This window comes from Pseudopipra pipra, chromosome W, assembly GCF_036250125.1.
Source record: "Pseudopipra pipra isolate bDixPip1 chromosome W, bDixPip1.hap1, whole genome shotgun sequence".
Classification (NCBI taxonomy): domain Eukaryota; kingdom Metazoa; phylum Chordata; class Aves; order Passeriformes; family Pipridae; genus Pseudopipra; species Pseudopipra pipra.
Window position 1 is genome coordinate 21567297 of NC_087580.1, and position 15423 is coordinate 21582719.

The following is a 15423-nucleotide window of genomic DNA, read 5'->3' on the forward strand; positions in this document are numbered from 1 at the left end:
CAGGCAGACCAAGGCTCTGGGCAGGCCCCTGCAATGCTGAGCAAAGCCTGCCTTGGTTTTGTGGAGCACAAAGGCCAAGGGCTGAGCCCCAGGCCCTGGCCCAGCAGATCCTGTCCCTCCCGGCTGGCTCAGGGCTGTTTGGGGGCACTGGGATGGGAGGGGGAGGAACAACAAAGGCCAAAACTGGGCAACCCCTGCCAGGCTGCTGAGGGAGGGGCGAGGCAGAACCCAAGTGCAGAACCTGCCAGGAAAGTGGCTTGTGGTGGCCTGAGTGGCAGAGGCAGCTGCCAGAGGCAAGGGGACAAAGGCCTGGGTGCCTTTGGGCCTTGCAGCCCTGCCAGAGCCCTTGGCCATCTCTCCTGCAGGCTGTCCTGGCCTGGCCCTGCTGCTGCTCTGGCCTTGCAGGCTGCACACACCCCTCCTGCTTTCCCACCCCCTCCCAGCAGCATTTCTAGACCCTCCCTGATGTCTCTGCACCAGCTCTGGCTGTTCCCTGGAACACAAAGCCATGGGATGATCCTGACTCTCTCTGAGTGACCTCTTGCACCACAAGGGTCCTCATTGAGTGACATTTCTTTTTCCTCACCTTCAGTCCCAACCTTCCATGCTACTCTTTGTGGAGATTTCATCCTATTTCCAATATGGAGAAAAGCTCCATCCTGTCAGATCTCCTCTAGATCCTCTCCCGTTCTTCCTCATTCCTCCAGAATGGGGAACCTCACAGACAGACAGACCAGTCCAGATGTGGTGACACCAGGGCTGAGTTCAACTCCCATGTCTGGGGGCCCACATTCCCCCCAAGGCAGCCCCACGTGCAGTTGGTCTTAAATCAAGGGGCCATTCTGATTCTTTGTAACATCACGGAATCAAGTGGCCCTGTGACACTGCAGGGCCTCCTGGAACCAAAGGAATGCAGGGACACTGTGGAATCTCCTGGAACCAAGGGGCCATTGTGACATGTGGGGTCTCCTTGGAACAAAAGGAACTCTGAGATATCTCAGACCCTCCTGGAACCAAGGGGCCACTGTGCCTGCCCAGAACTCCATGGGATCAAGCAGAGCCGCTGCCTCCCCCCCGCCGCCGCACGGACCGGAGTCGCCGGCTCTGCCCCGCTTGGACACCTCTGGAGTCAGCGTGTTCTTGGGCAGCATAACTCATCTCAGATCAGAGAGTTTCCCAGATTTTGCTTTGCCCCCTCTTTCCCCTGGTTTTCTTTTTGTTCTTTGTTCATTGAGGGGAAAAGGGGGAAGGGAGGCACGTGTTGATCCCTGTTTTTATTTGTTTACAAAAGGGAGTTGGGGCAGGGGGGAGGGAGGAGGCAATTTCTCTCTCTGCTGATGCTTTGAACTGTTCTGTTGGTATTGTTGTTTTTGCTGCTATATTTCTTGTCAGTAAACTCTTATTTTTTCAGTTATACCTCCTTGTATTTTGTCTCCTTGTACTGGTGGGGAATAAAAGGGGAGTGAGTTCATTTTATTAGAGTTCCCACCCCAAAATGTGTCTTTAAACCAGGACAGGTTGCTCAGGGGCTCCCTGAAATTTGGCATCATCCACAAAGGACTTGAAAATACATTTTGTCCCATTGTACAGAGAGATAATAAAGTTGTTCTATAGTGGTGTTCAAGGGCTGGTCACTAAAGGATTTCATCAGAAAGTTGCTGCCAAGATGAATTTGTACCATGGATTTTATTTGACACTCTTCATTCAGCCAACTTCCCACCACCAAATCTTCCACTTCTTCAGTCCAGCTCTCACCAGTCTGGCCATAATGAGACCACAGGAGATCATGTCAAGGGCCTTGCTGAAGTCTGGGCACAAAACATCCCCTTCTTTTCCCTCCCACAGGGGTTCTGCAATCCCTGCCTTGTCCTTCCCATGCCTGGCAATGGCTGCAGCAGGACTTGCCCTCTCCCCTTCCCTGCTGAGCCTGAGCAGTGTGGAACTCTGCCAACCCTCCTTGCTGCCCTGTTTGCAGACTGCTTCCAGGTCTGCCTTTGCCAAGGCCCCAGGAAGCTCTGGGGTGGCTCTGGCCTTTTCAAGGGTTTGGAGAGGTCTCCCAGTGACACTGCCCAGCCTTCCCAATATCCCTGACACCAAAACCGTTTCCATAGCCCACAATTCCAGAGGAGTGCCCAGGACACAACACAGGTTGTCCTGGTGGTTCTGGAGAATGAGAAGGGATTTCTTCCTCGAGGCCAACCCCTCCAGTTGGATTTGAGTGCAGCTGAAAGGTTTCCTCAGCATTTTCCCTGGTGCCTCCCTGCCCTGAAGGTTTGTGGCCATCAGGCTGGAGCTGAGGGGGTTGGGCAGGTGCCTGAGGAGGGGGGAGAACAAGGGCTGTGTCCAACTGTGCCAGGAGGGCTGTGCTGGGCAAGGATGAGGAGGCTGCAGAAAACAGTGGCACTGGGGAGGGGAGAGGAGCAGGTGGAGAGACCTTGTGCCTGCCCACGCTGGGCAGGAGCTGCCCCAGGATGGCAGCTCTGAAGCACTCACAGGATGTCCCTGGGAACAGGAGGGGAAGACTGGATCTGAAAATGAAACCTCGAAAGCAGAGAGCAGGAGTGTCATGGTAACACTGCAGGAGAGTTGCAGCCCTGGAGCAAGGTGACAGAAGAAGTGACCCAGTCCATGCAGTGGCCTCAGAAGATCCCACAGCATCCTGGAGATGCTGGAAGGGAGCCCAGCTCTGCTTCACAAGTTCCCAGGGCCTGTCCCTGCCTGTGCTCCAAGGGCTTCCACCCCCCAGGACTGTGCTCAGAGAGCACTCAGGCCTTACAGCGAGAAAGGGGCTCAGGAGGACAGTGTGGGAGTGGCAAGAGAGCAGCTCTGCAAAGACCAGGCACTGCTGCTCCCTGGCAGTGCTGCTGGGCTGGGATTATTGTCCCCTTCCCATTTGCAAAGACACCCTGTCCTGCAGTGTGCTGTCCTTTAGGAACATCTGAGAAGAAGGGTCTTGGACAAAGAAGGCACTGCAGGGTCCTTTATTTTGTTTAAACACTCAGAGAGCACAATTCATCATTTATACATCTCTGGGTCAAATTGAATGTGTAGACACTAAATTAGAAGGCAGAGGCATAATAATATTTCATTGCACAGAAAATTATGGCAAGGAGAACTCGATGACGTCCACAAAAACCTGAGCAGGAAGGCTGGGGAATTATGGAGTCCCATTCTGAATTCTACACAGCAGAACACAGGCACTTTATTGCTCCTGAAAAGCATCCAGTCATCATTTTTCTCAGAGCATCCTTGAGCTCCTGGTTCCTCAGGCTGTAGATGAGGGGGTTCAGTGCTGGAGGCACCACCGAGTACAGAACTGACAGGGCCAGATCCAGGGATGGGGAGGAGATGGAGGGGGGCTTCAGGTAGCCAAATGTGCCAGCGCTGAGGAACAGGGAAACCACAGCCAGGTGAGGGAGGCACGTGGAAAAGGCTTTGTGCCGTCCCTGCTCAGAGGGGATCCTCAGCACAGCCCTGAAGATCTGCACATAGGAGAAAACAATGAAAATGAAACAACCAAGTGCTAAATAGCCACTAACCCCAATGAGCCCAATTTCCCTGAGGTAGCCTGAGTGTGAGCAGGAGAGCTTGAGGATGGGGGGGATTTCACAGAAGAACTGGCCCAGGGCATTGCCCTGGCACAGGGGCAGGGAAAATGTATTGGCTGTGTGCAGCAGAGCATTGAGAAAGCCAGTGGCCCAGGCAGCTGCTGCCATGTGGGCACAAGCTCTGCTGCCCAGGAGGGTCCCGTAGTGCAGGGGTTTGCAGATGGCAACGTAGCGGTCGTAGCACATGATGGTGAGGAGGGAAAACTCTGCTGAGATGAAGAAGTAAAAGAAAAAGAGCTGTGCAGCACATGCTGTGTAGGAGATGGTTGTGGTGTCCCAGAGGGAGTTGTGCATGGCTTTGGGGACAGTGGTGCAGATGCAGCCCAGGTCTGTGAGGGAGAGGTTGAGCAGGAAGAAGCCCATGGGGGTGTGCAGGTGGTGGTCGCAGGCTACAGCGCTGAGGATGAGGCCGTTGGCCAGGAGGGCAGCCAGGGAGATGGCCAGGAAGAGCCAGAAGTGCAGGAGCTGCAGCTCCCGCCTGTCTGTGAATGCCAGGAGGAGGAACTGGGCCATGGAGCTGCTGTTGGACATTTGCTCCTTCCCCAGGGTATTTTGATCTGTTGAGGAGGAAAAGTCACTGCTGAGTTAGACCAGGCTTCTGCAGCCAAACATTACCCGTCTCAGCCACCCCACTCTCAGGCTCTCTCTTCTCACTCAGACCTCCCTGCAGCTCCCTCCCCTGAGCTCTGCCTTTTGCTGCCTGAGGGGACCATTGGAAGCAGGAACTCTGGGATGGGCTCCCAAGGACTCCTTCTTGCTCTGCTGGGAGAGGGAACTTGGAATGCAGGGTGATCTCAAATTAAATGTACTCGTGATACATCCAAGAGCTTCTCAGGTTTGCTGTTTGCAATTTGCCCAAATGAAGGACTGAGCTGAGGGAATTCTTTGGATTTGTTCACCCACTTGCACCTGCCACACTTAGAAGTGGTTGTGGAGGTTTGAAATCCCTGACATTTCTATTGCACTGCAGGTCAAGTCTTGTGGGTTCTGAGGGGCACAGGGACGGTCCCTTAGTGCAGAGAGAAGAGCTGCTCTGCCCATCAGTCCTGGGCTCAGCTGCCCTGTGCTGGCAGCTTGGAGCTGCAGGAGCATCACACTCAACTGTTCCCCTACAGAGAAACTGCTCAGATATCCAGGAATCCATGTCCAAAGACCAGACTGACACACTCCTCACCTTTTCATCTCTCCCCTCCCAGAGTGAGACACAAAATGCTCCTTGCAGCTGCCCAGAGCATTTCCATGGATTTAGCACTGAGGAGTTTTCTCCATGGGGATCCTGTGCAGCACAGAGATCCTATGGCAGAGCTGTGCCCTTCTGGAGGGCACCTGCAGCCCTGCAGGACACCCAGGGAAACAGCTGAATACCCTGAAGGTGCCTGGAGGGCACTTGGGCACTTGGCTCCCACAGACACATCCCCACAGCAGCACCCAAGGGGTTTGTGTCTGGACAGGAATCTGCCCCTCCCAAAACCCCACACTGGCTCAGAAAACCCACTGGTGAGAACAAGGAGAGCCCAGGCAGCAGGGGATGGCAGTGAAATGCCACAGTGCTGCTGCCAAGGGAGGAGGGACACAGAGACAGCTGGAAATCAGGGCCCTGTCCTTGCCTGGGCTCTGGCTGCTGCAGGGCAATGCACAGCCCAGCCCCCGTGGGCCTGAGGGCACAGGCTCTGCTTCGGCTGGGAAAGGAGCCCAGGCAGGAGCTGCTCAGGGAAGGGGTCTGTGCCACAGGGACAGCAGGGAGGGGCCCCCATCCCCCTGCCCAGCCCTTGTGGCAGCAGCTGCCTCTCCCTGCCTGCCTGTCTCTGGGTGAGGAGCTGTTCCTGCCAGCAGCCCCTGCCTGTGCCCAGCTCAGCTCCCTGCCAGTGCTGCCAGAGCCATCCCCAGCCCAGTGCCCAGGGGCAGCTCTGCCTGGGCAGGGGCTGCAGAGCAGATCCCAGACCCCCTGCGGTGGTTGGGAAGGGGGAGGTGTTCTGGGGGGATGTGCTTCCTGAGAAGGGCCCCTGGAAATGGAGGAGGTGGAGCTGAAGCTGTGAGGAGCCCTGACCCTGCAGCTGAAGGGCCCTGCCCAGCCCTGCCCTGCCCTGAGGGGTCACTCCTTCCACCCACCCCTTCTCCCTGCAGGGCCGTGGCAGCTCCTTGGCCGGGCTGAGAGCTGCCCCTGACAGGCAGCAGAGTCCCTGCCCCAGCACACAGAGCCCTGGGGGCAGGACCCTGCTCTGCCCCACAGCCCTGGGCACCCCTGGCTGCACCCCCACCTTCCCACCCCACAGCCAGCCCTGGCACAGGGAACCTTCTGGCCCTGGGCCTCTGAGGGGGCAGCAGCAAGTCCTGCTCTGCAGCAGCTTCTCCTGCTGCACCCCAGCAAATCCAGCAGAGCCATCCTGACAGCTCCTGCCACTGCTGCCATTTGGCAGCTGGGAGAGCCACTTGCAGGAACTCCCCTGCACTGCTCTGCAGCCACAGCCTGACCGTGGCAAAGGGCTGGCAAGGTTCCTGCCCTGAGCAGCTCTGCCCTGTCCTCCCAGCCCAGGATCCCTGGAACCTCCTGCTCCCTTCTCCTCTCTGCCCTTGCTGCCTGCAGCTCCTGCCCTGCTCTGCCATATGGCCACTTCCCCTGCACTGCAGCAACTGGGAGAGTCCTGCTGAAAGATCCTGGAAGCTGTGGGATGCACCAGCTTTAGGAGATGCCTCCAGGAAGGCAAGTTGAACTTTCCTACAGCCAGAGAATTCTTCATTCAAATCCTGGGAAGGTTTCTCCTGTGGTGAGAGCTCAGTCACCTCCCAGCCCAGGCTGCCTCTCATCTCTCTGCCTTCTCTCCTGTGCCCTGGGTGCTGCAGGCAGTGCCCTCAGCCCTGCTGGGCTGTGCAGAGGAGCTGCTCACCAGCAGAGCTGTCTCTTTGAAGCTCTTCTTGCTTGCCAGGAGCTCCCTGTGTGCCAGGAGCCCGGCCCAGCTCAGCAGCACAGCAACAGCCCCAGGCAGCCCTTTCTCTGCCCCTCTGGGCTCCTCCAGCTGTCCCTGGGGCTCCAGGGGAACTTGCTGGCACACAGCTGAAGGAAATAATGATGTTCCTTCTCTCAGCTGGGCACAGACACTTCTTTCAGCACTGTCATTTCTCCAAACAGACACACAGTTAAGTTCAAGAGTCCCCTTTTCATGTCCCATCATTAGACAGGAAACCCAGACAGTGCCCAAGAGGGATCTCCTTCACCTCCACTGAGAGAAGGGACTCACTGAGTCAACAGAGGTGTCTCCTTGTGGCTTTGCAGACCTGGGGCCAGAAGGACACTCAGCTCCCTCCACAACCCCCATGGGCTGGGATTCCTCCTGCCCCACTTCAGTGGGCCCAAAACAGGCCTCTGCAGGTGACTCCTTGTCCCAGCTCCCCTGGGAATGAAGGAAGACCAAAGCCAGGAGTGACCTGCTGGGACACAAACCCCTGGTTCCTTCTGAGGGGCCAGAGGTGACCGAGATTCCTGCTGGGAACTGCAGGCTCCAATAGAGCAGTTCCTAGGGACAGGGCAGCAGCTGTGGGATCTTCTTGGAGGCTGCTGGGACATTGCTTTGGCCAACTTCAGTGGCAGAAGGGGCCCACATGTAGGACAGGGGAACCTGTCACTGTTCCTTCTGTCCAGGGCAGCCCCTAGAGGTGCTCAGGTGACCAAATGAGTCAGGTGGCACAGGGAGAGAGGTCTCTCTCCTGTTCTTTATCAGGGTATTTTCTACATGTCCTCAGAGCACAATGGCAGTTGTCTCCTGGACATCCCTTCAATGCTGAACCTAATTGAGGGCAGCTGAGCTGGATTGAACAGCCAAAGAGGGGCCTGTAGTGCCAGGGGAGGTGCCAGGGCTCTGCAGCACAAGTGCAGCAGCTGCCATGGACAGCACAGGGCCTGTGCAGGAACCCCATCCCCATTCCCAGCAGTTGTGTGACAGGCACCACCCAGGGCTCCTCAGACACATTGGGGGCCTTTGGGGCAGGGAGTGAATGCCAGCCCTGCAGGGACACAAAGGCTGTCCCTTCTCTGCCCAGCCAAGGCCGGGCCAGGCACGAGTCCAAATCCCATCAGCCCAGGCTGTCCACACTTGTTTCCTCCCTCTGCTGGCTCTTCTCTCCCCCAGCATTTCAGCAGCATGTGCTGATCTCCTCAGGGATCAGGCCTGGGATTTTCCCCCTGGGCCTGAGTCCCAGCACGTCCCCCCCAAGGCCATTGTCAGCAAAGCCTCTGCACAGCCCAGCTCTCGGGGCTTTCAGAGCAGCTTTCCCCACTGCAAGTCTGTTCTTACCCCGGTGCCCCCGCTGAGGGGCTGCAGCCAGACAGGCCCCAGTGCCCTGCGTGTGGGGCACAGGAGGAGGAGCTGCAGCCCCAAGTCTCTCTTCCTTCCACTTGCAGGCAATAACAGCCCAGGCCTGCTGAGACAGTTCCCAGGTTTTGGTGCTGTGATGGGTTGGGAGAGAAGGCCAAGGAGACCCAGGACAGAAAGAGCAGAGAGGTGTCCTCAGTGGGAAGGAGCTTCTGGGACCTGTGGAGCTGCTCTGGGGGATGAAGGAATTGGGTGAACTTTTGTGGGTGAGGGTCATAGGAGAGACTGGTTTGGGTGACCTTGTGGAGTGAGACAGAGAGCCCATTCCAGTTGGCTTTGATAACCCTGGAATTCACTGGAAAGGCACCAGGACAGGATGCAAAGAGTCCCAGAGGTTTGTGCAGGGTCTTGTTCAAGACAGCCCTTGGGACACAGGCCTTTAGAGCACAGCTGGCAGGTTGGTGGACAACAGGGAGGCTCATCTGCATCTGCTGCTCTCCAAGGGGAACCAAGAGGTTGCCATAGAAACTGATCGTAGTGATGGGAATGTAGAGTGTATGGTGGTTGCCATGGTAACTGACCATAGCAATGGGACTGTATGGTGGTTGCCATGGTAACTGACCATAGCGATGGCAACATATGATGGTTGCCATGGTAACCAACTGTACAAATGGGAATGTATGATGGTTGCCATGGCAAACAACTGTAGCAATGGGAATGTACGATTGTTGCCATGGTAACTGACTGTAGAAACAGGAATTTCTGATGTTTGACATGGTAACTGACTGTAGCAATTGGAATGTAGAACGGTTGCCATGGTAACTGATCGTAGCAACGGGAATGGATGATGGTTGCCATGGTAACTGGCTGTACCAGTGGGAATTATGACGGTTGCCATGGTAACTGACCATACCACTGGGAGTTAGGCTGTTTGCCATGGTAACTGACCGTATAAACAGGAATATATGATGGTTGCCATGGTAACCAACCATGGCTATAAGGATGTATGCTGGTTGCCATGATAACCAACTGTAGCAATGGGAATGTGTGATGGTTGCCTTGATAACTGACCATAGGAATTGAAATGTTTGATGGTTGCCATGGTAACTGACCATAGCAATGTAACTATGATGGTTGCCATGGTAACTGACCATAGCAATGGGAATGTATGATGGTTGCCATGGTAACTGACTATAACAGCAAGAATGTATGATGGTTGCCATGGTAACTGGCTGTAGTAAAGGGAATGTATGATGGTTGCCATGGTAACCGACTCTACCATCGGGAGGTATGATCGTTGTCATGGTAACTCAGCAAAGGAACAGGAATGTATAATGGCTGTCATGGTAAACAACTGTAGCAACGGGAATCTATGATGGTTGCCATGGTAACTGACCTTAGAAATTGAAATATATGATGGTTACCATGGTAACTGACTGTAGCAACGGAAATATATGCTGACTGCAATGGTAACTGACTGTAGCAACGCAACTGTATGATGGTTGCCATGGTAACTGACCATAGCAACGGGAATGGATGATGGTTGCCATGGTAACTGACTGTGGTAGTGGAACGTATGATGGTTGCCATGGTAACTCAACATAGTAACAGGAATGTATGGTGGTTACCATAATCAACTGTAGAAACGTGAATGTATGGTGGTTGCCATGGTAACCAAATGTAGTAGTGGGAAGTATGATGGTTGCAATGGAAACTGACAATAGCAATGGAAATGTATGCTGTTTGCCATGGTAACTGACTGTAGCAACGCGACTGTATGATGGTTGCCATGGTAACTGATTATACCAACAAGAACTTATGATGTTTGCCATGGTAACCAACAATAGCAATGGGAATGTGTGATCGTTGCCGTGGTAACTGATCATTGCAGTGGGAATGTGTGCTGGTTGCCATGGTAACTGACCGTCGCAATGGGGTTTTATGATGGTTGCCATGGTAACAAACTGTTGCAATGAGACTGTATTATGGTTGCCATGGTAACTGACCAAAGCAATGGGAATGTATGATGGTTGGCATGGTAACCAACCATAGAAATAATAATATGTGCTGGTTGCCATGGTTACTGACCGTAGCAGTGGCAGTGTATAATGGTTGCCTTGGTAACCGACCATAGAAAAGAGAATGTATGATGGTGTCCATGGTAACTGACCAAAGCAATGGGGATGTATGCTGGTTGCCATGGTAACTGAGCATAGCAACAGGTATGTATACTGGTTGCCGTGGTAACTGACTGTAGCAGCACAACTGTATGATGGTTGCCATGGTAACTGACCATAGCAATGGGAATGTATGAGGGTTGCCATGGTAACTGAGCATATCGACAGGAATGTATGATTTTTTTCCATGGTAACTGACTGTAGCAGTACAACTGTATGATGGTTGCCATGGTAACCGACCATAGCAACAGGAATGTATGAGGGTTGCCATGGTAACTGACCATGGCAAGGGGGCTCAGTGGCATTGCCCACGTCTCCCACTTCTGCAAATTGGCTTCACTCACCTTCTCCTGCAGCAGCCTCAGCCACTCGTCGTGGGGGCCCCCACACAGCAGCTTCCCACCTCCGTGAGGGTCTGCAGCAGCCCAGGGTTCCTTTGGCCCCACAAGGTCCTGCAGTGTCCCGATGGCCCCTTGATTCCGGGAGGCTCCACAGTGTCCCAGGGTCTCCCTGCTTCCATGAGTTTCCCCAGTGTCCCAGGTTTCCTTTGATTCCATGAGACCCAGATGTGAAGCCGTGGCCCCTTGATTCCATGAGGTTCCGCAGTGTCCCGATGGCCCCTCGATTCCAGGACGATCCCAAACGTCCCAGGCTTCCTTTGGTTCTAGGAAGCCCTGCATGTCAAAATGGCCCCTTGATGCCATGAGTTTTCACGGTGTCCCCATTTTCCCTTGCTTCCATGAGGACCTGCACTGTCACAACGATCCCTTGATTCCATGAGGTTCCAGTCTCCCAGGGCTTCTTCATCTCCATGAGACTCTGCAGGGTCACAATGGTCCCTTGATTCTGTGAGATTCCACATTGTCCCAAGATTCCTTTGCTTCCCTGGGCCCTGCAGAGTCAGAATGGATTGTTGATTCCATGAGGTTCCACGGTGTCAAAATGGCCCCTTGATTCCATGAGGTTCCACAGCATCCCAAGATTCCTTTGGATCCACAAGGCCCAGGAGTGTCACAATGGCCCCTTTGATTCCATGAGGCTCTTCAGTGTCACAATGGTCTTTGTTTCTATGAGGTTCCACAGTGTCCAAGGATTCCTTTGGTTCCATGAAGCCCTGCAGTGTCACAAGGGGTTGTTGATTCCGTGCAATTCTGCAGGGTCACAAAGGCCACTTGGTTCCACGAGCTTCCTCAGTGTCCCAGGCTTCCCTTGGTTCCATCAGGTCCTGCAGGGTCACAAGCACCCCTTGATCCCATGTGGTTTCCCAGTGTCCTGGGTTTCATTTTATTCCATGAGGCCCTGCAATGTCACAATGGCCACACAATTCCATCAGGTTCCCCAGTGTCCCAATGGCCCATTGATTCCAGGAAGTTCCAAAATGTCCCAGGGTTTCTTTGCTTCCGGGAGGCCCCTGTGTCACACTGGCCACTTGATTCCAGGAGATTCTGCAGTCTCCCAGGTTTCCTTCAGATCCAGGAGTCCCTCCAGTGTCAGAATGGCTCTTTGATTCCATAAAGTTCCACACTCTCCCAGAATTCCTCTGCTTCCATGAGCTTCACAGTGTCTCAATAGGCCCTTGACTCCATGAGGTTCCAAACTGTCCCAGGGTTCCTTTGGTTCCATGAGACCCTGAAGTCTCACAACAGCTCATTGATTCCCTGACTTTCTCTGGTGTCACAATGACCCCCTTGATTCCAACAAAGTCACCATATCTAAATTTGTTCTTTGCAAACTGTCCTTGCTGTCACCTCCTGGCAGTGGCTTCATGGCCCCTGTCAGAGCCAGCCCTGTCCCTGCACTGACCCAGCTCTGCTGCCCCACAGAGGCTGGATCAGGAAGGGAAGGTCCAGGGTGGAGGGCAGTGCACTGGGACTCATCCTGGAAGGGACCTCAGGAGGATTCTGGGCAAAACCAAAGAACAGCCAGTGGAGAAAGGGACACAGGGATGGGCAGTTTGTGTGCTCTCCCACCTCAGGGGAAGATGTAGAGCTACAGAGACAACCAGCCAATGTGGATTCTGTCCATATTTGCCCTTTGCACACTGTGAGTCACACACTGAAGTCACAAGTTCCCTTGATGCACAGAAAGAGCAAAAGGGAGGAAGTGAATGAATTTCTGTGTTGTGCAGAGCTAAATCTGCACTCATCCCAATATTCTGGGCTTACAGGACCTTTATCAAACACCTTCTGCAGCATCTGTTCACTGGGCAAACATGTGTGTGGATGGCCAGGCCCAAGGAGTGGTGGGCAATGGAGTTCCATCCAGGGGTGTTCCCAGGGCTCAGCACTGGGCTCAGGGCACTTCAATCTCTTTCTCAAGGATCTGCACAAGGGCATCGAGTGCAGCCTCAGGCAGTTCCCAGGGCACACCAAGCTGGGGGGAGTGTGGATGTGCTGGAGGGCAGGAAGGCTCTGCAGAGGGATCTGGACAGGCTGGATCCATGGGCCCAGGCCACTTGGAGGAGGTTCAACAAGGCCAAGTGCCGGGTCCTGCCCTGGGCTCACAACCACCCCAAAGCCCTGCCCATGCCCTGCAACTGGTCCCCACAGCCTGTCCTGTGTCCTTAATCCCTCCATTTCCAAGGACTCTGTGGGACAAGGGAGCTGGCAGCTGCTCAGCAGCTTGTCAAGTGCCACCCCATGGTCCTGCCCTTGGCATTGCACATCCCACATCCCAGTGCCCCAGGAAGAGCCCTGAGGAATGAGGCAGGGACAGGATCTGCCTTCCCAGGGGCTGGGGGTCAGGGATTGGCCTGCTGGAATAAGGAAACAAGGTTTCTTCAGCATCAGAGCCACCTTTCCCTTGCTTGTCCATCCTTGGCATCACTGTCTGCAGATTTCTGCTCTAACTGGAACCTGGGGACACGTTCTCAGTTGTGTCCCTCAGTGAGACTCATTAGCACTACAAGAAACTTTAGTGTTTCAATCTCACTTTGACTTGTTGAAAAGTTGTTTGAACTTCCTCTCAGGGACTGAGTCTCATGTAAACAACACCAAACCCCCCTGAGGGTCATGAAGTGCCTGGGGCTGTTGCTGTGCTGCTGAGCTGGGCCGGGCTCCTGGCACACAGGGAGCTCCTGGCAAGCGGGCAGCACTGCAGAGAGACAGCTCTGCCCAGGAGCAGCTCCTCTGCACAGCCCAGCAGGGCTGAGGGCACTGCCTGCAGCACCCAGGGCAGGGGAGTGAGGCAGAGAGAAGTTAAAGGCTGTCAGACGTAGAAAGATGCTGCGACCTCACTGGGGGAGAATTTTTAACAGACCTTTGCACAGGAAGTCTGTTCATGCAGGGCAATGGGACTGCAGGTTTTGGAGTCATCTGGTAAAACTGGCACTGCCCACTAACTACAGATTCTGTAAGTGCAACTCTGAGAGCATGTGGAGTGTAGAGGAGGAGGACATGCTCAGAGCTTCAGCTCCTTCCCAGAATATTTCCAAGACAAAGATTTTTATAAGGTTAAAGAAATTTCCTGAGACTGTTTCCAGTTTCCTACTCTTGAGGAATGGGAAGAAGAAATCATTAAGAAAGTATTAATTTTGACAAGTCCCTGAGACATCTGAACTGTGAGTGCTCGGTCTGTCTGAGCTTCCTAATGTGCTTTCAGCTACTGCTCTGCCTGTGGACAGCACCAGCATCACCTCTGCTGGACCCATCAGGACGAGTCTGAGCTGTCCTTTTTGCACCTGCAAACGGAATATGACCCCTACCAGTGCAGCCTGTGGTGCTGGGGAAGGAGCTGAGTCCCCTTAAATCAAATGCCATCATAAGGACACTTGGCTGTCTCCCTGAGGTTTCCTTCCAAGCTGTGAATTCCGCTCCAGGATGGAAACCTGTCCCATAACATCTCCTTGTGATGTGAAACCCCTATAGCACAGTGATGCTATGACAGTGAAAATGCTGTTGAGTAGGGACCAGCACTGGAGCTGAAGGAAGATCTCTGAGCACATCAAAAGGCTGTCTGTGTGTGACATGGGGAGTGTCTGTGGGATACGGCTTTGACTTTGTTTAGATAAGTCCATGCTAACTGGCGTCTTACTGTCTTCTTCTCCTGTGTTGGAAACAAATACCCAGAGGCAGAAAATGCCCAACAGCAGCTCCCTCACCCAGTTCCTCCTCCTGGCACTGGCAGACAGGCGGGAGCTGCAGCTCCTGCACTTCTGGCTCTTCCTGGGCATCTCCCTGGCTGCCCTCCTGGCCAACGGCCTCATCCTCAGCGCCGTAGCCTGCGACCACCACCTGCACACCCCCATGGGCTTCTTCCTGCTCCACCTCTCCCTCACAGACCTGGGCTGCATCTGCACCACTGTCCCCAAAGCCATGCACAGTTCCCTCTGGGGCACCACAACCATCTCCTACAAGGGATGTGCTGCACAGGGTTTTTTCTTTCTGTTCTTCATGTTTGCAGACTTTTCCCTCCTCACTGTCATGTGCTACGACCGCTACGTTGCCATCTGCAAACCCCTGCACTACGGGACCCTCCTGGGCAGCAGAGCTTGTGCCCACATGGCAGCAGCTGCCTGGGCCACTGGCTTTCTCAATGCTCTGCTGCACACAGCCAATACATTTTCCCTGCCCCTGTGCCAGGGCAATGCCCTGGGCCAGTTCTTCTGTGAAATTCCCCCCATCCTCAAGCTCTCCTGCTCACACTCAGGCTACCTCAGGGAAATTGGGCTCATTGGGGTTACTGCCTGTTTAGTGTTTGGTTGTTTCATTTTCATTGTTTTCTCCTATGTGCAGATCTTCAGGGCTGTGCTGAGGATCCCCTCTGAGCAGGGACGGCACAAAGCCTTTTCCACGTGCCTCCCTCACCTGGCCGTGGTCTCCCTGTTTGTCAGCACTGGCACATTTGCCTACGTGAAGCCCCCCTCCATCTCCTCCCCATCCCTGGATCTGGCCCTGTCTGTTCTGTATTCTGTGGTGCCTCAAGCAGTGAACCCCTTCATCTACAGCCTCAGGAACCAGGAGCTCAAGGATTCCATAAGAAAAATGATGACTGGATGCTTTTCAGGAGCAATAAAGTGTCAGTTTTCTGGTGTGTAGCATTCAGAAGGGGACTCCTTAATGGCCCAGCCTTCCAGCTCAGGTTTTTATTGCAGGTCATCGGCTACTTCTTGCTATAATGTTCTCTGCAATAAAATTTTATTATGCATCTGCCTTCTAATTTAGTGTCTACCCATTGAATTTTACCCAGAGATGTATAAATGATGAATTGTTCTCTCTAAGTATTTAAACAAAATAAAGGACCCTGCAGTGCCTTCTTTGTCCAAGACCCTTCTTCTCAGATGTTCCCAAAGGACAGCACACTGCAGGACAGGGTGTATTTGCAAAGGGGAAG

At 54.0% G+C, this 15423-nt stretch overlaps 2 protein-coding genes across 2 annotated transcripts; one reads left to right on the forward strand and one right to left on the reverse strand.

Annotated features, from left to right (window-relative positions):
• Nucleotides 1-2930: 2930 nt before the first annotated feature.
• Nucleotides 2931-9219, reverse strand: LOC135404913 (olfactory receptor 14J1-like). The gene is made up of 2 exons (XM_064639642.1): nucleotides 9195-9219; nucleotides 2931-3760 (listed from the first exon to the last, which is right to left on the reverse strand). The coding sequence occupies exons 1-2, from the start codon at nucleotides 9217-9219 to the stop codon at nucleotides 3180-3182; spliced, it is 606 nt and encodes a 201-aa protein (XP_064495712.1). The 3' UTR covers nucleotides 2931-3179.
• A 5294-nt stretch (nucleotides 9220-14513) lies between these two features.
• LOC135404914 (olfactory receptor 14J1-like) lies at nucleotides 14514-15128 on the forward strand. Its single transcript, XM_064639645.1, has one exon. It carries the CDS (start codon nucleotides 14514-14516, stop codon nucleotides 15126-15128), a length of 615 nt encoding a protein of 204 aa, XP_064495715.1.
• The last annotated feature ends 295 nt before the right edge of the window (nucleotides 15129-15423 follow it).

What these genes read in the sequence shown, in the direction of transcription:
- LOC135404913 (XM_064639642.1), bottom strand. Translation starts at nt 9,219, where the DNA reads ATGACAACGATCATACCTCCCGATG. An exon ending in AACGATCATACCTCCCGATG is followed by an intron (nt 3,761 to 9,194) that starts GTAGAGTCGGTT and finishes CCATCTGCAAAC; the next exon opens with CCCTGCACTACGGGACCCTC.
- LOC135404914 (XM_064639645.1), top strand. Translation starts at nt 14,514, where the DNA reads ATGTGCTACGACCGCTACGTTGCCATCTGCAAACCCCTGCACTACGGG.